Source organism: Columba livia, chromosome 7, assembly GCF_036013475.1.
Source record: "Columba livia isolate bColLiv1 breed racing homer chromosome 7, bColLiv1.pat.W.v2, whole genome shotgun sequence".
Taxonomy (NCBI): Eukaryota; Metazoa; Chordata; class Aves; order Columbiformes; family Columbidae; genus Columba; species Columba livia.
This window is the reverse complement of record NC_088608.1, coordinates 27355902-27375564: the sequence shown is the minus strand read 5'-3', so window position 1 is coordinate 27375564 and position 19663 is coordinate 27355902. Positions and strand designations below refer to the sequence as shown.

The window sequence follows — 19663 nt, the reverse complement described above, 5'->3', positions numbered from 1 at the left end:
ATGGTACTTATACTCAAGACAGGCCATTTGGGTAGAAATCAGGCCATTAGACATCTATTCATAGCTCTCATCTGGATACTCTAGCTCTATGACAAGCCTGTTATTTAGAAAGGAAGGCAACTTCTAAGCAAGTATTTATAAAGAAAACAGTTGTTTGTCTAATGAAAACTTCGTAAAAGTTATAAGGACAGATAGATATCTGCTCTACTAGCTACATATCTTGCAATACTATTGGAAATATTTGATAATACAATACGGCAGCATGAACTGCAACTTGCATCAGAAATTACCTGTTAAATCTTCTTACATATAAAGAAAGTACTGACTACTTCGGGAGGTGAAATTTTGCCTTACACTAAAGAGAAGTCCTATACTAAACAGCCACAAATTTAACCCTGCATCTGCTGACTTTTATTGCTGTGTATCAAGAAGAAAAAAAATTTTGCTTAGATGGCATTTTGCTTCTAGGCAACTGAGACCGCTAGAGATTCAGATACACTTCACATCTATTTCTGTCACTGTTAGCTGACTGAGTATTCCAGCATGCAACATTCAAACACAAAAGGGGGAAAACAGAAAGCAGCAAGTTGCACATTAAATCTGACATTACAGTGCTGGTTTAAAATTGATGTTTTAAATAGGTGATAGGTGTCCAATTAATTCAAAATGAGTTCACAGTGTTCTAGTACAGGATGTTATGTGGAACCATGATGAGCAAGCAAAGAATATACATGCAACCACCTCAAGAAATGCAATACATAGCCTTAAAATTCCACCTGTCCAGTGGGACATTTGCTGGCCTTGAGGGGTGAATTCCACAGAAGAACACGGTGGTCCTGTAAAATGATATTCCCTTCTTACAGGACAGGTGGAATTTTAAAGCTTTGAGACTGTTGAGCCTCAAACTGTTCCTCGAATCTTTAATTTTCCATTTGCAAGCACACTCTGCAGCTTTTCAGTTCTGCCTGAACCTAACTCACTTCCTGCACATCAGCCTGACAGCCCTTTGCACTTGCTGCAATCACAGCTCTGCCATCCTACGGTGAGCACGAACCACCCAAACAAGAAAGACTATGTCAGGGAGGGCAGGGAGTACAGACAGGGGAGAAGGAGAAACAAGTGAGCAGAGCCAGGGACCGGGTGTCCGCAGCTCTGACAGGGAGAGCCCCCACTGTGCTTCAGCAGCAGGCAGTGGCAAAGGACAGCCTAGGGTTGCCCAAAGCACGCTGCCTCTCGGCCTCTCTCCTCTACACCTGCTGTAAATCTCCTCAAAGACATTTTGGAGTGATGAAAGAATTTGTCCTCTTCTTTAGCACTCCTCTTATAAAACATATCCTGTACCGCTTCTATTTTAAAATCAGTTACTTAAAATGGAAACATGAGGTGCCAAGCAATTTTCTCTTTACTGGATATACTTCAAATTAGATGATTGTGACCAAACTCAGAATGACATTTGTTACATGACTAATATAAATATCATGCTGTTTATTTTAGGTCATACTAGTGTGATGCTACAGGTACAGATATAAATCGTAGCTGCTGATTAATGCAAGGTTATTACACTGCTTGACCTGCTGAATGGCTGATACTCAGGACTGTGAAAAGATCCCTTCAGTAAAGTTAGTTTCAAGAAAGCTGTGGAAAATGAGAACTTATTAAATATGAACTTGCTAAAACTAGATACTGTTAATAAGTTCAGGGGTTACTTTTTAACTGGTCACATATTTATGAGATATTAATACTCAGAACTAAAGATAAAATTTTAGTTACCACTGTAGGTTACATTGAAGCCTACATGCTAACAAGGCCAGACAACTCCTAAATTTCTGTATTATAGAAATACAGAATAGATTGTTTGTTCATTTTTAGCCCTTACTGCACATTATAAAGCAACAACATAGGAATAGCCAGTAATATAAAGAAAACTATTTTTCTAGACTCTCCAGATGTATCAACAGACATTAAAAATCCACAAAGAAACAAGGCCTGTTCCATTTCATTTATTTTAGAAAGTGTCTGTTTCCATGAGGTTCCTGCAATACCCTATTTTTTTAACCTTGCTTATACCCTTTAGTTTAGCTAAAAATACACACCCCACACACACCTCCCCATATTTTTCTAGGTCATATAAAGCGGGTGTCCAGGATGAGCCAAGGAAGAATCTGACTCTAGTCAGTATGATGACACTGCACAAACAGCCTACTCAGAGATATATTATTACATACAGCCCATCTTAGGTTTTGCTAGAGCTAGCCAAATATATCCCACCTCCCTCCTTGTTTCATTGAAGGGGATTACATTATCTACATCTTAAAAAATGTCATAACATATATAAAATCTGTTGCAGATATACAGAAGATAAGTACTTGTGTGTGTGTATTTCTGCACCTCCAGCCAGCCCTAGGACATATGCATACTTTCCTGAATGATGACAATGTACAATGACAATGCACACATCAAGCAGGCATCTCTCTAATTTCAGGATGCATACACATAGCCTTGAAGAATTCCTTGAAAAACATCTAAAGAAGGGAACACAAGCATGCAACCTCTTCCCACTGGGGTCACTATTATACGGCACTAAGGAAAGTAAGAGCTGCTCATTATTTGTCTCCTCAAAGACAGCAAGGAAAGACACAGAAAAATTGCAGCCATTCCTTGTCCCTAAACATCCTTCATATTTCACAACTTCTATCAGCAGCCACAATCATTTGCAATCACAGACAAAAGAAAAATCTTAATTGTAGCTGGGGACTGGATAGTGTTGCTGACTGTGGCTACTTCAATGCAACTATGACTCTGTGAGCTAAACAGACTCATCTGTTTAGCTTATTACTACATAATGGCAATAACTCAACCAAGTGGACTTCTACTACCCAGAAAACATTTATTTTCTTTATTTTGTGACAACCATTGTGTTATTTAGCCTATAGTTTGAGGGTGTAAAATTCTAGTAGAGCAAGCACTGTACAGGAACTGTGGGCTGGTAATGTAACATGAGTTAGCTCTGTAAAAGAAAACTGTTATTTCACAGTTTAACTTTGTTTTACGTGCTTCAAAAAATCCTGTCACCCTAGCATCTGAGATCTCACTGCAGACAGTTAACTCTTTGGGTCATTATATTCCTTAGCTTTCTTGACTTACAACCTAACAGTTTATTAGGCTCCAACAAACCCGAAAACAATGTATACCCCCTTAACAGGTAGACAGCAAACAGGAACAGAACCAGGCAGTAATACTGAAAGCTTGAATTCAGCCAAAGGGAAACAAAAAGACACCACCTTGTACAATGTGCATAACCTCTTTTGCTTATGATGCTTATGATGACACCTAGCTCCAAGGGCTGTCATGCCCTCTGCAGTGGAAGAAAAATCTATCAGCTGACATCAAGACATCAAAATAAAGTCTTAAACCACATTCTTCAAAATCCCAGCCTTGATAAGTGTTGATGCTGTTTATCAATTCCATGCTCTAATTGGTATCTTCTTGTAAAACCAATGGTAAGTTATCTTACTAAAAGAGAGTTCTTGCATAATCTTGCCTTGAAAACAAATCACGGTAGTTTTTCAGTTTAGCATAAAGAACAATAATCCAACTCGTTACATAATTATAACTATTTTCCCACATATTTTATACTTGACCCTGAGGAATCAGTTGTTCCACCTATTTCATAAGAGATACTGGGAGAACTACCAGCAGAAGTATGCAGCAGAGAAACTCAAGGCACCATTTTTCCCTTCACCAGATGCTGATGACATACCTATCCATCCCCATGGGCATCAGTCGTTACAGCTATCGAGGGGGTTTGTTGAAAGACAGTCATGTTCCACAGCACTGCTCATCCCACAAATTCTGACATATTTCCTTCTCAGATTTCCCTTTCGTGATAAGAGAGCACTCTCTCAACGAAAAGGCTTTCTTGAGCATCATGCAGTAGAGAAATGCTTAGATTTGGAAGCTGGAAGGTAAATTAGGAGAGGAGCTAAGAGATAATACAAGGAGCCAAAGACCTTCATGTGGTAACTCGTGTCTTCAGAGCCTTTCAAGAATTACAAAGACTGTAGAAAGAGTTCTCAGTTTTTTGACTGCATTAACCAAACGTGTTCAACTTTGGGTGTTCAGAGAAATTCCACTTCCATAGAAGGGAAAAAAAATAAAACCTCCCAAACGATTAACCTACTGTCAAAAAACAACACAGTTTCTAATCCCAAACTGACATTCCGGGGATATACATCATTACCGTGAATTCCACTTAAATAAAGGAGGTTTAAAAGCCTTTCGTAAAATAGTGGTTAAAAGTAAGCAAACATACCTATCTGTGACAAAGTGCACTGGTAAGGAAGAGAGAAAACTCCCAGATGGCTCAGAAAACATCCTTTTTCCGCTAACCATTTCAAAGTGTACAAAGTGAGTGTGAAAGCCTTGCAAGAGCTAAAGGCACATCTCAGATTCTGCAACACACACCACATATGTGAAACAGTAATTGTTTTGAGATTTCAGACATATACTGTGCTGTCATTTGAAAAAAGTGATGGATGAGAAACTGGAAACCTCAAGGAATTAGTAATAGGATATAAAGCATTTCACCTCTGGGTCACCAGTTCAAATTCAACCAGGTTGGTAGTGACCAAAAGTAGTTACCATCTGGCAGCTGTTCTCTGGCTGATGTAAATTGAGTTGAGGGTCTCAGCACAATTCCTAGTGGACAGGTGTCCTCATCACAAAAAACACCATAATTAACTCTCTGTTCAGCTTTCTCAGCAAAGCCACTGAACAACGAATGGAAGACTGAGTTAAACGAATGAATGCATGAAAGCATGTTGGCTGCAGAGCACTGCAGATTCTTAATCATAACTCTGCATTATATTTTAAGACACACAGATTAGAGAGCGACTTAATTTATCACCATTACATTAAAGAGAGTAGCCTTTCCAACCCAACAAAGAGGCTACATACTGTTTCTACTCAATGCAGATTTCTTTTCAACATGCAGTTATAGCAGAGTTCAGAAGCACAATGAATAAATGCAAACTATAATCCCATTATGAAAAAATGTTAAATTTACAACCCTATCATTAAAAACAGTAAATTTACCCTAATGCACTTACTCTGTCTCCAAAATCCTGTACTTACTACAGAGGACTTGGACACAGAAAAGAAACTGAGTTTGGACTACTGGATACAGACTGTGGGTTGACATTATCCCACTTTTGAAATAAGAGGGGACTTATTGTAAAGAAAAAAAAAAAAAAAAATAAGATAGCCTCCTTTAGGTCAACACCAACCACAAAGGTGGCTATGAGAAGAATATCATCCACACTTACAATAATAGCTTTTAAATGGACCTCTTTCACCCAGAAGGTCCAACCCACGTCTCTCAAGAAACAAACAAGACACAGTTCTAGGCAGAACTGTGTATGACCAAGGCTTCAAAATATTCTGCATTAAAAATACTGGAAAAAAACATCCCTTATGCAGATTTTTCCTCAACAGGAACTGGAAAATTTATTGAATCTGCTTATGTATGGTATGACCTGCTGATAGGCACCATCTAAACCACCTCTTACCATAATTTGTTAAGCCCTGTTATATCTGAAACCGTTAAAACAGGTATAGTTATTATGTGTCCCCCCACATTTCAGCATCGATGGAACAAGGGCAACTAGAACAGAATTGAAATATTCCGTGTCATCAGCCTTTCAACATGCAAAGGCATTTATTGAACATCGGTGGTTTATAAGTTTGAGTCAATGGCTACTGATATTAAGTGGCGAAAAGTGGGAAAACTGTCATTCCAGGGAAGAGCCATGCACCACCTCAGGTAAAACATGGCCAGAGCTCATCGGGGGCTAGAACATGGCATTTCAGGCTGAAGGGTTTGATGTGGTTTAAGTGATAGCTGACTTCGTAATGTTCTTAGCATGCCTTCAGATAATGTTAACTTTAAATAAACTTGCTGAACACTCACGTAAATTATTTCCATTTGGCTGTCTCATTATTCAATATGCTTTCAAGGAACATGGTGATGAAAGCAGAAAAATACCTCTTTCTAACGTAACCATACTGGCAAGAGGATCAACATTATCAGTATTCAAAGAATGTCTTGGCAGGATAAACCTTCATAAAAAGAAGGAGCACTAGCTAATCCAAGTTGTCAAAATAGCAATAGTACTTCAAGGGTTGATCTGCAAAGTGATTCATTATTTATTGCTAATGCAAACAAAACATTCTGAGCAGAAAGAGCAATTGAGTATTTCCTATCTCAGAAATCCACTGACAGTACACAATAAATGAACCCTAGGATGGTTGATAAAAGGATATCCATTTTCTTTCTTACTAGAAAACAACCCAAAGGCAGGAAGAGCATCATGGTTCTTCACAGAAATCGGACACTTAACAGCAATATTTTCCAAACTAACACAGATGGGAAATGTAGCACAATAACAAGAAAAAAATTCTGGAAATTTTATTCAGAAGCACAAGACATACACCTTTAAAAACCATGGTGGAAATAAAACATGCCATGTATTGTGCTTCTTAAAAACATATACATTCAACAGCTCAATAAGAGGCCTGACTTGTCAAAGTAAGTTTCTGCTAGAATCAATTAGGCAACCATTTTCAGATGTCTAAGCCCAGACACTTCTATGAAAGCTTCCATCTCATTACATTCTTTCTTGGTAAAGCTAGAGTTATGGTTTTCTTCCATTTTCCTTTCATTTCTTACAAAATAGGGGACTTCAAAGACTGTTTTTTAAAGACTTTTTAAAAAAATATGCACTGGTTTTGTCATTTATTTTCAAGATTTCTTTGAAATATATCTTCATTTACTTAACTTACTACCCTTTCTACTCTTTTGACCCAACTTTCCTCACCTCCTTCTGCTCATCTCTGCTACCATCTTGCTGTTTTAAGCCTCAGAATCTGATCTTACTCCTGACATGTATCTTCTTCCATTGCAACAGAAGTATTGGCTCAGCCTCAAGAATTTGGGATTCTAGGAACTCCTTTGAATAACTGTACATAGTTTTTTTAAAAACTAATATATAATCTATGAGCTACACGAAAAATAAAGCCATTCTAAAAAGTTTTTTCTTTCTCCTAGTACATTTCAAACAGAAATAAAACAGCCACCACCACCAAAAAAAACCCAAAACAAAACAATATCAGACAACTCTATTCAGTAGAGTACTATTTAGCACAGATATACTGTAGTATCACTATAGGAAAAACACCTTCTGATCTGAATTAATAATTGTAATGACAATAACACCTAGCATCTGAAAGAAAAACAAAAAATGAATGCTCACATTCTGTGATATTATGGCAAAATGGATGCACATAGACCTGCTGAAATTTATTATGCATTGGAATTTCAGTATTTCAAATTTCATAAAAGGTACAATGTAATAGGTTTTTTTTTTTGGTCCTGCAAGGAATGACAACAGCAATAGACACACAGGAATCTGCATGCCTTTTAACATTTTCAGAATATTTGAAAGCACTTATGCATAGAGACAGACTACACTTTCTGTATGATTTCTCAAGCCTTTATTCTTCCTTGCTGAGCCATAGCTACTGAGCGACCTCTTGTGTTGAAATGTTTGAGACCTTTCTTTTTGCATTTTTTTCTAAATACTTTAAATGAACATAAGGCTAGCAGTACAAAATGAAGAGCTCAAAAAAATCAGCACCATCTCTGTCATTCCAATGAATAATACTGCCTGCAGATAGAATTTGTACTGATTTTAACTACTCAAGTTGTGTATTGAAGAATTTACCTCCAAAGCTAACAGCATAGGTCGTAAAAAACAATGTGCCATGGCTACTATCACACCACTCTCCACACCATTTTGCAGTTAAGTACTGTGAAAGAGACATGTGATCAACTTCTTGCATGTTTTTGCCACAGTATTAAAATAAACAGAGATAAAAAAGAAAAAACAAGATACAATCACAGAGCTGTTTAGGTTGGAAAAGACCTTTAAAATCATCAAGTCCAACTGTTAACCTAACACTGCCAAGTTCACCTCTACACCATCTCCCTAAGAATCTTTTAAACCCCCCCAGGGACGGTAACTCCACCAGTCCCCTGGGCAGCCTGTTTCAATGCTTGACAACCCTTTCTGTCAAAAAATTTTTCCTAATACCCAATCTAAACCTCCCCTGGCAGAGGGCCCAAAACTGAACACAGGATTCAAGATGCAGCCTCACCAGCACCGAGTACAGAGAGACAATCACTTCCCTAGTCCTGCTGACCACACTAGTGCTGCTACAAGTCAGGATGCTGTTGGCCTTTTGGGCCTGCTGGGCACACACTGGCTCATATTCAGCCACCCCCAATGACCCCAGATCCTTTTCCGACAGCCACTCTTCCCAGAGCCTGTAGTGCTGCCTGGGGTTGTTGTGACCCACATGCAGGACCCAGCACTTGGCCTTGTTAAACCTCACTCACTGTCCAGATCACTCTGTAGAGCCCATATATGACACATTATATATATATATTAAAAAAAAAAAATATATATATATATATAATCTCTAATAAGATATGTGACAGTCTAATCAAAGAGGATCAAACTCAAAATACCATAAAAAAAATCATTTGCAACTTGTCAGAGAGGACAAAAATGAACAGCCAATAAAAAACAAAATTAGTTTTATTAACCAACATTTAAGACCAATACTATGAACCACTGTTAGATATGTCAAGGAGCTTAACACAATCTAAGAAGTGCACACCCCTGAGATCTCTTGCTATATCAAGTATCAAACTTGATATAGTGTCCATGAAAGAAGACTGAAAGCAGCTACACTTTCTCAGCTTTGGAATACTAATTCTGCAGCCAAAAGGCTGCCTTTTAATTTTCACAGCATCTACACTTTGATATTTGAAAATACATACATAAATGTAATCAGAGCATTTTATACAATTCCAGAAAAGGATAGGCAATCTGTTGTAACTTCAAGAAAGCACAGTATCATTCATCATTCCCACTGAAAAGGGACTGAAGTACGAATGCTTGGTTGACAGAGTAACTGATCAAAATTGCTCAATGAACAGGTCAAATAGATAAACAAAAGTCTTTGAGAACAGAAAAAGAATTGGTGAGGGATCTGGCCACGAGATGTCACTCTCTCCTTGGTGGCAACTTGAAAACACATGAGCATAGCTTTCGTCTCAGAGGAATCAAAAGCAGGAGTACAGCCAATAAAATCAGCAAAGTTAAACTGGAGTCAGGTAAAGGAGAACTACTCAACGTGTCATTTCTGTAGTTGTGTGTTTATTTCGGTAGGCTGTGTTGTAAAATTATTGTTCGGTATGCTGTGAAGTCAAAGTAGCCTCCAAGCAGCTTCTGAATCCATTCCCCCCAGTCTAAACAAAGAACTAGCTCAACTAAAGCCTTCTGTTATAATGTTACTCTTACTTACAACAATGTAGCAAATTGGTTTGAACTTTTTAGCCTTTTAAAAGAATGTATTATTATTATTATGTATTGAGCTCTGACTCAGCGTACAGCAAGTTACCTGTACATGCTATAGTGTTTATGCCGATAGATAACATAACGAAATAAGTTTTGAGAGTTTTTTCAGTTGGCTTAGACTAATGCTTGACCAGGCCTCGTGGCCTAGTAAGGTCTCACTTCTTCATTCTGCAGATCACCAACATCATTACTAACCACTGGCACATAAAATAATTTTTATACTTCATGTATCTAATCAGGCATCTGTTGGAACAGACCAGAAAGATCTGAGCCTGAGTTTTATAAGTTTAGAATAAAAATCTGTAACCACCACAAATACACACCTATGAAGGGAAACCTACAATGAAAGAAAATTCCTACAAATTAAAGATTTTATGTATTAGATGAACTGCATATATGTATCAGAAACTGATGCTTAAGATAGCTGATAGAGAAAAAGCCACTATTACCTTATTATGTGATAAGGTTATCCTCAGGTCCGGTTTTATGATACCATATGCTATCAGTAGATCTTGGACTTTTTTCAGTTCTTCCTTACATTTTTTATTTGTTGAGTAAAACTGCTTTCTTACAGGAAAATTATTAAACAACTGTAGGACTGTTACTGTAGTACCTACAAGCAGGTGAGAAAAAACAAGTAGAAACTCACTGAAAGCATACCGCTGACTGGCTATCAAGGAAACTTCACTTTCACTTGAAGAAACTTGTCTGTATGCTGCTGCATACTAAATAAACTCCAGTAACTCCAAATTACATTATATAAGCATGACAAGAAACATACCAAATTAGCAGTCATCCTCCCCACAAAGAGGACCTCAAGAGCTGTGATTCCCCTCCTTTATTCAGAGTCGATTGCAGCATTAAGCTTGCTTTGGTACATGCTGCCGATAGCAAAAACCACCACTAAATAAAGCTGAAGACTCTTTCAGTGTGTATTAAGTTAACTTTCATTAGTAAAATGGTTAACAGACTGGAATCTAATCAGACCTATCTGGAACAGATAGGAACTGAGATCGATCAAGACCCTTCACAAGCATTTGCATCAGGGTAGCACAGGAAGAGCCTGACACCTCTGTTCAAGGCACATGGGAAGCTTCTGGTCTAACTGGTCCCTGTGGCCAGTTAGCAGTGAGGAGGAAGGGAGCTGGGTCAGGGGTACAAGTGCTGCAGTCAGCTGGGGGAAAGCTTGTAGACACAATATTGACAGGCAGCTCCTGTGCCTCAGCTGGGAAAAGCTGAGCTTTATGGAAGAGCTTCAACTGCTTCCTCAGGAGCATATCACAAGAAAGGAGCAAACCGCTTCTCTTCGGGCAATACACACCAGGTGGTGTGTGAATGCAAGGACACAGCGTGTTTTTTGGCCATCCTCGCTGAGCAACAATTAGCTGAGCAGAGCATGAAGCAGAGCAGATGCTACCCCTAACCTACACCACATTGGAACAACCAAGGCCACCTCTAAGATGCAGGCAACCTTTAATCTTCCACACAAACATGTAGAAGGATTTCTAGCAACACACCCTTACTGCAGGTTAGAAAGAACTGTGACTATAGCCATGATGCAGCCAGCAATTCCTTCGTATAGCAGCAGGGCAACTCCTCCTCCTTTAAACAAGGACTTTGCTATGTATGGAAACATCATTTTGGTCCCAAACAAATCTGTCATATATAGCTTCAGCATGGACCTGAGGCATTGAATTTTTATAGCTTTTATTTCTGCTGTTAGCTTGAAAAAATTGAGTTAGAGAAAATAGTTTATAATTACTATCTAAAGCAACTTCCAAGACATATTATTTCTTATGGCAACAACACATTCTCAGTAGATAAACATAAGGCAATAGATGTTTACAGATGCAAAGATTTCATACTCAGCCTTCAAGTACAGAAGAGGTATTTCAACATCAAACAGTGCACCAGAGAAACAAAATACTTCTGTCACCGTGCAACACCAGGGCAATGACATCCTACCTTGCCCAAGGTGGGAAGGCCTTTTAGAAGTTATATGCCCACTGCTGTCCAAAGTATACTGAATGCTGTAATCATCATCAGCTGTCATTGTTGTGACTAAAACCTGAAAAGAATAATAATTAAAAAAAAAAATCATGTTAATCAAGGATTTACAAAGTTGAAAATGAGCTTAGACAAGCTTTGCTACCACCCTTAAAATTGTGCTATTTAAGTCACAATTACATTTAATTAGTTTATAAAATTTTTCTTCTTCGGATGTTTCTTACAGTCACAGAAACATTCTGCATTATTATTAATTTTTCTACCCATTTAAGTAAAAGCCATGCATTTCTATCACACTAATACACAAACCACAGCAACCCCTACTACCTACAAAATAGACTCCTGTATCCTCTATTCTAAATACAAGTTAAATAAACAACTAAATCAATTGATAATTTTGCATTTTCATCCATACTATGACAACTTCTTAAATTCATGTGAGATTTCACAAACATAATGACTACTATCAAACAAACCGTATATTATCTTTCCACACTCAAATATATCTAGAAATCAGTAGCAACATGTTTTGTAAGTTACAAAGGTAATGCACAGATTTGCTTTAGCAAGACCAGTGATATACTACAAGTTCAATAAGCCTGCAATTCCCAGAGTTCACATATGAATATTTTGAACAAGAGAGCCAATCCACTTTGGCCACCTGAAAGACATAAAGGTTATCACACATACAGAGCCTCAGGATATTTTGGGTTATTTTAGTGTCTCGCATGAATCATTCAGAGTTCAGCCATGCCTCTGGAGAGAAAAAATAGTAATTGATTAATTGAAAATAACAATATTACAGACCTATTTAAGGGCCTATAATTAAGTACCTTATAAATGAAACTTCAGAGGGCAGTTTGAGTAGTCAGAATGCAATTAATGCCAGGAGTGTTTAATTAACATAATTACTGGTCCAAGGATTAAAGTAGTACCTATTAAAGTACTTAATACACTCAGACCACCTCCCATCTCTTACGAAATGTACCTTAAAACTAATTAAATGTACAGAACAGACAGCATCCTGCTCTGGAAACCCATACAAGGGACCAATGACTGAGGCCTGTCATCATCTGTCCAAACGCCAACACTTTGGAAAGCATCTTTGGAAATCTCCATCTAAATACACAACCCACCCCTGCTGAAAGCAAGATGAATGCAGCCCAAACCAGCAAGGAGTCAAGCTCTGACATCTCCCCTGACCTTGACAGTTGATAGTGCCAGACACAGATATCAGTATCTTCTTGCAGGATTTAATCCTTGGCAGACTTAGAAAGAAGGATCCCAAACTTGACCTTGGTACGGCATGAATACAAAAAAGCAGAGCACAATGGAAGAGGTAAATGCTGTGCTCTCAACATCCTGAAGACTCTTCAGAGGGTTTTGAACCAACTTTCAGTCAACAAGTTAAATCCTAAATATCAGTACACTGTCAGTTCTCTTAACACAAACATATGGATCAGGCTCAGGTCAAGGAGCAAGTTCCTGATTACTCATATGGACAACAAAGTTTGTGCAACTGCAGTCATATATATGTCAATGAGCAACATGGAGTCCAGCAAGATCCCATAACTGATGATCATCTAGATAACATGAAGGCAGAAATCCTTACTGGAATGGCAGCTATGTGGGCCATCAGCTTCCCTGAAGTGACTTCTCCTGGCCACCACCTGCTGTTTCTCATTTTGATTTACCCTAATTCAAGTAGCAAACTCAACTATGCTCTTTTACACTATATTTGGTGATAATACTAAAGAGGATAGGCCAGTGTTGAAAAGAATCATGTGCCTATACATGTACATACAAGGAGTCATCTATGTATAAGGAATCACATATCTATATCCTGATACAAAAGAAAAGGAAACACTACGTGATCTGCCTCTGATCTATTCTGACTGAGGAAAATAAATAAAGCCCTGCTGTAAGCAGTACAACAGAAAGGCAGGACTGACACTAACAAGAAAAACATACTGCTTCCTCACCATAGGAGATGACTTCTGGGGAGGAGGGGAAAGGAAACTGTCCAGAAAACATGTCCCTGGCAGGCTGCTGGAACAGCTTAAGGTCTTTACACTGATAGTTTAATAAAAAATTCACAAACACACATACAAACAATCACAGCACAAAAGACCAGACACTTTGACAGCAACTGCTCACCTCAGATATGGAGCAAATTGCTCCCAAAGCCTCCCCACGGAACCCATATGTTGTTAACCTCTCAAGGTCCTCAGAAGAACTTATTTTTGAGGTGTAGTGTTTAATTGCCATAACTGGGACATCAGCAACCTTGATTCCATTGCCATTGTCTCTTACTTCTATTTTGTTAAGCCCGTAATTCTCCTAAAAAAAGAACAACACATAAAGGAGCACTAAAACAGCTGAATGAATTAAGATCCAAGTTTGAAGTGGCCCAGGTTACAGCTTCTAGTCATCCAGACAGAAGTAGGAGTTTTGCTTATTTGGAGAAACTAAGTAACCATAAAATATGTGTGTTTTGTTTTTTAAAAAGGACAAATACAGCATATTCAGACATCAGTGATGGTTTCTCTAACTAAACAATGTAATTCATACCCTGTGATTTGGAAATAGCACAATAATATAAATACAGTAAATTTAAACAGTAATTCAGTCATTTATTTTTTCTATGATGAAATATGAAAAACCTATGTTCAGAAAAAGATCAATATCTGGAAGGCTGAAGTTTTTTCACCTCTCTTATTTGTTTGGTATCAATTTTTTTCAAATCACCACAAATGCAGCCCTGCATCCATTAAAGTCAGTGGGTCCTCACCGAGAACTGTTTTCAATTCCACTCTTTATTTATGTGATTTCACTACTGCAGAGGTTTTCCATTCTCCATATTGTCTCTCAATATACAGAAGCTGCAATTCTAATGGGGGCAGAACATGAACGGGGAGAAGCCAGAAGTAAGAATGCTTGTAAAGAGGTGCAATACTTTACAGAAAGATTTAAAGGTTCTTAGAGGCACTTTCAAGAAAGCAAAGTTCAATCCTTGAGATTTACCTTTACATATAAGCAACATCTATTTTTCTGAATTCTGACTGAGACGTGTTATTTCAATAAACACCAGCATAAATAGGGTAAAATTCTGAAAACCCAGATAATTAGGACAGCTAAATAAAATACTGAATTGAGATTCTGTAATATGTTGAACAGGTGCAAACAAATGCTTCCTTCCAGCTACGTTATAATCTGTACATGTGAAACACACCCCAAAAGAAACACAAGCCAGGAGAAGAAAGTATTCAAGCTGAAGGATCACTAACTACACTTCTGTTATAGAATCATGCCTGGCTCTTTGAAAAGATTGTGATGGAACACACAGAAAAATGTTCTGTAGTGTGTAATACACATCTGGGCGACCTAAAAAGTGGTTTGCTTAGGAAGAACATCTTTAATGAGTGGCTACCATTGATGCTGTGCAGAGTACACGATGGTTGCTCACAGAAAGCTGATTGATTAAACAAAACTTCATTGTCCTGTCTGGGCATATACTGAAGACAGTTGTGAAGAAAACAAACAAAAACAAACAAACTTCCACAAAAACTATCAAATAAAACCCCACAAAAAACAAACAAACAACTCCCAGCATTATTTAAGTAAAAAAAAATGCAATTAAAAACAAAAGGAAGGTATCTAAATATATTATCTGTATTCCACACATAATCTGCATTAGGAAACATCAAAAGCCTCGAAGCTAGGCACAGAACTATGTATATTTAATTAACTGATACACAATAGAAATGTGGATACATTTCACTTTCCATATTAATGAATGGTGCATACTTAAATCTGAAGCCAGGACATCATGTCAAGAATAACACCATCACTCTACATATGCTTAATGCACAGCCATGCTACCAAGGCAGTTGACCCCACTGCTAACAAGGCAAGCTCCACCACATTCATCTCTCTAATTTCAACAAAGCTGAAGTTCCAATCAGTAAAGAGATACCACTCAGCACCTTATGGAAAGGTCACAGTTCAGGTTCTAATAAAACTATTTGTTTTATACCGTAATGAAAGCAGTATCACATTATCTAAAACTAAAGCACGAGCTGATGTTTTCCCAGTGTTGTGTAAAAGTTAGTTGAGACACAGTGTAAAGATGCTTAGTAACATCACCTATAAGAGTTTGGTCAACAAAGAAGTTAAGCAGAATAAAACACTAGCCAAAGCTTCCCGCTACAGCTGGCCACTGCCATGGTTTCTACCCAAGAACCATTCCACCAACAGGTTAACTCCTCTCTGCCTGTCTCAAAAAAAACAAAGCCACTCCTGTCTTGGTCCAGGCAAATCCTGGAAGAAGTCTGAATGAATCAGCTAGTCTTTCTAATCCATTTGGGAAAGGTTAAAACAATGAAAATGCTGCAAGTTTCAGGCAAAACCCATCAAGCTGTAAAATTAAATGTCAAAACTTCCATTCTCTGTATACTTTTGAATCAATCTGGAGTTAACATGGTAAACCCTAGTTAAATAAATTAAAATAGTATTTTGCTATAAAAATATTCTTATAACAAAAAAAATCCTGAAAAAATAATCCACTGTTCTACAGTATTACTACACAGAACTGTGCAAACTGAAGAATTTCTCTTCTCCCCTAGTACCCACATAAAGACAATCAGCAAATCTTGTTTACTTGCTGACAACCTGTGTAAAGCCAGGTTGGTTGGTTTGTTTCAGAAATAGAGCAATTTGGACTGGGCTGAACTGACAACTAATTCAACAGTAGTGCAGATGACATCCATTTATGCAGACTGTAACAGCATGCTTCTGTACTAAGTAGGAGATACTGCTACTATGCAGCTGTTGACAATATACTGCAAAACCAGAAAACCTTATGGCAGCAACAGAAGCTGATCAGTTAGCCATTTTACCCAACTAGGGAAAAAAGTACAAGATCTTTATTATAAGCAATATTTTCTTTTTTTTCAGAAACTATCCTTGAGTGATATGCCAATTGTTTTTAACATCTCATAAAACTGAAATGTTAGAAGCAGCCAGAGCTCACCATACTATTTAGAGACCACATGGTAATTTGTATTACAAAAACATCTAGAACGGACATCAACCTTTTCCATTGTTTCCATTTTCACCTTCCTGACACTATTTTGTAATGAGTTTTAAATATGTCAGTCTAGCAGTGAAACTTACACTCAATATAATTTAAAACAAGCTACCAGTCAGAAAAAGTAATTTGTAAATAGGAAAAGAAATACTAAAGAAGTTGACAGCTTTTCCCTAAAATACAGTGAGGAGCACAAATATGCCTTACTGTTTCAGTGGGGCCTCAAAAATGTTAATGGAAACTGATTTAAGGCCATTTCATTTGGGGTTAAAGTATATATGTATAAATACTATTAATACCCTTCCACTCCCCAAACCACAATAGCCTAAAAATACATTTGCAGTGGAACAACTTTCCTTGCATTTTATTTTACACCCATTTCTTTGTAAGAGAAAGAAAGAGGACTTGCCAGTTTAATATCAATAATTGTGGCATTTGCATCCAACGCATTTTCTATCAGCTCCTTCACCACGCTGACAACTGATGTGATCACCTGAGAGCTTGAAATGAGACGAATAGTTTCTGCCGACAGCTGTTTCATAGTGGAATTAAAGAGTGAGCGAAGCTGTGTGATGACAAAAAAAGAATGTAAAAGACACATTACAAATACACATTTCTAAACAACTGTTTTGCAACAACTTTTAAATGTAGACAAAATACAACATTATAGCTAAATAATATAACTTTCAAGATAAAGCAGGACCTAGTTTCCTTTGCAGTCAATGGGAGTTTGACTTGCATAAGAAACAGAACACATAGGCCTAAACTAGAAAACATTATCTTAAGCAAATTAAACTTCTAATGAAAAATATCTAAGAGTTCAGAGATTTACATCTATAAATTCTGAGCTCAGCACTGCTGCATCGTGTGTACAATTCCCAGTACCCCAAAATTCACAGAAGCAATATGACCTGAAGGAGGGAGGGAAGTTGGCAAGTTCAGGAGTTGAGAAAGAAGTGGAGAGCAAGCAGTGGCACTGAGGCAACAGCTGTATTCAATGGCACTGTGATCTACTGGCAATAATGAGGGAAAAATAGCACCAACCAACCAAAAACAAAAAAAAACCTACAATGCTTCTGAATTGTAACTTTGCCTTTCTGATCAGACGTATTTCATACCTTCAGGCAGGTCACTTTATTTCTGTGTCTCTGTATCTTCCACTTGAAAATGGAGCAATGTCTCATTTTATAATAAACAAATGGAGCAATGTGTAGACACAACCAAGCTCCAGGAAAAAAAATCTTTGCTGATTAGCATGACAAAAGGAACTCAACCCCAGTTTTTCATGCACATGAGAAAAGGGCGAGAAAGAGCATCACACAGCTCTTTACACCTCCACAATGTTTCAGATGGTTGCTCTTTGTCCTACAAGGAAGGTTTCTTCTCTCCACAGCAGCACTCTTTACTGGGTTATGTTACGCAACGTTATTTACATTGAAAGACAATCAATCCCAGCAGTCCCAGCTTCCACATAGATTCAGGCCAAGCTATGTGCTGGAGAACAAAGACCACACGCTCAGCACCCATCCCAAGGACATAAGCAGATGTGAAGGAATGGAGCAAACCCAGATTTACTCCTGACACGACCAGTGCACAGCAAGGGCCTGCACCCAGCAGCTCAGAGCGCCACTGTCCTACAGATTATGTGCAACAGATACAGTAATTACAGGACACTTCTCTGCCTCAACGCCCTTCTTGAGATTGCCATGCTTTAAACATAAAAGACAATACAAAACGGTGGTTACTTAGGGGGAAAAAAAAAAAAAAAGGTACAGTGTTTTGAAGAGGAAGCAGCACTAGAACAACAGCTACAAAGAAGTCTCCTCTTTATACTTGGTATGTACGTTCCAAAGGGGGTTTGCCTTTCCGATGTGGTAAAAAGATGTGACAAATCAGCTTTCCACCAAACAAACAGGAAAAGAAGCATGGGAAGACACATGTTGTTAAAGTCAGACTACTAATCATGTCCACACATTCAGGAAGACAGGTTTCCTCACGTGTTATACAGGTCTCCCACATTAACTGCTTCATGATTTACTAACGACAAGGGCTAGATATCTTCAGAAAGAGGTACTGAGACAAGGGAAGGTCTTAAAATGAAAACGTTGCAGATCTGCATCAGAGAGGTAGGACATGCAGGTCGCACAGCCACGCTGGCCTGGGAGGGAGGCACGTCTGGTACTTGCTATGATGGAAATGCATCCCACCTGACTGCTTTTAGCTAAAAGACACATATTGTAGCTCAAGCCACATCACTGCTATAACTCTTTGCTGACCGGACATGTTATAACATGTGCTCCGTGGGAAGGCATTGTATTTTTTATTTGAGCACCATCACTGACTTAGTGCTTTAACCCTCCAAAATGAGGTGTCAGACACCCTGGCAACGGGGGCTCCCTCAGTAGCTGCAATACTGCTCACCATGAGGTGAAGTGCCAACAAAAACTCACTAAACTTCGTAGTCGCTGCCTCACAGATTCCTACAGCAGCAGCCAGACCCTGCAACAACACCCCGTTTCTTAGGAGTCCACGAGAACACGCATTCAAGTAATTCCTCAGTTTATGAGGTAAAAAAACTGAGGAAAGCTGTAAAGAAAGCCTGCGGGCAGTCACCTTTGAGTTTACCTAAAACCACACGAGCGGTCCACGGCTCCCGGCTCGGCTTTTCGACAATAAAAGCAGGGGCAGCGCTGGCAGCAGCTGCACCGCCGCGCCCTGAGGAGAGGCGCGCGCTTCCCGCCGCGGCCAGCCGGCCTCGCGCCCCGCAAGGCCCAGGACCGGCCCGGCCCGGCCCGGCCCGCGCAGCCCGGAGCTGCAGCCCGGAGCTGCAGCCCGGAGCTGCAGCCCGGAGCTGCAGCCCGGAGCTGCAGCCCGGAGCTGCAGCCCGGAGCTGCAGCCCGGAGCTGCAGCGCTTCCTGCCGCGGTGCCGCCAGCAGCCCGGGAGAAGCAGAGTCCCCGCTAAGGCCTAAGGGGAGGCGGCGGTGCCGGCCTACCACACAGCGGGCGGGCGGGCGCGCAGGCAGGCAGCTGTCGCGCACCACCCCTCCGCCATTACCGAGTGCCCGCCCCCGCGAGGCCCCGGGGC

At 39.1% G+C, this 19663-nt stretch overlaps 1 protein-coding gene across 7 annotated transcripts in view; it reads right to left on the bottom strand.

Moving 5' to 3' along the window:
• Positions 1-19663, bottom strand: part of PMS1 (PMS1 homolog 1, mismatch repair system component) — a 43196-nt gene that overhangs the window by 23382 nt on the left and 151 nt on the right. For 2 of the 7 annotated variants that reach the window (XR_002412618.2, XM_021286684.2), the window contains exons 1-5: positions 17697-19140; positions 16988-17143; positions 13647-13829; positions 11448-11550; positions 9932-10095 (exon numbers count right to left, since the gene is read on the bottom strand). Coding sequence is in view for 5 of the 7 variants with exons in the window: in XM_021286684.2 (XP_021142359.2) it covers positions 9932-10095; positions 11448-11550; positions 13647-13829; positions 16988-17143; positions 17697-17762 (672 nt within the window). In the remaining 2 variants the exon portion in view is untranslated. Of the gene's footprint in view, positions 1-9931; positions 10096-11447; positions 11551-13646; positions 13830-16987; positions 17144-17696; positions 19141-19191; positions 19562-19663 lie in introns of those variants that run through there. The other 5 variants (XR_002412619.2, XM_021286683.2, XM_005501717.4 and 2 more) reach the window with 5 other exon arrangements.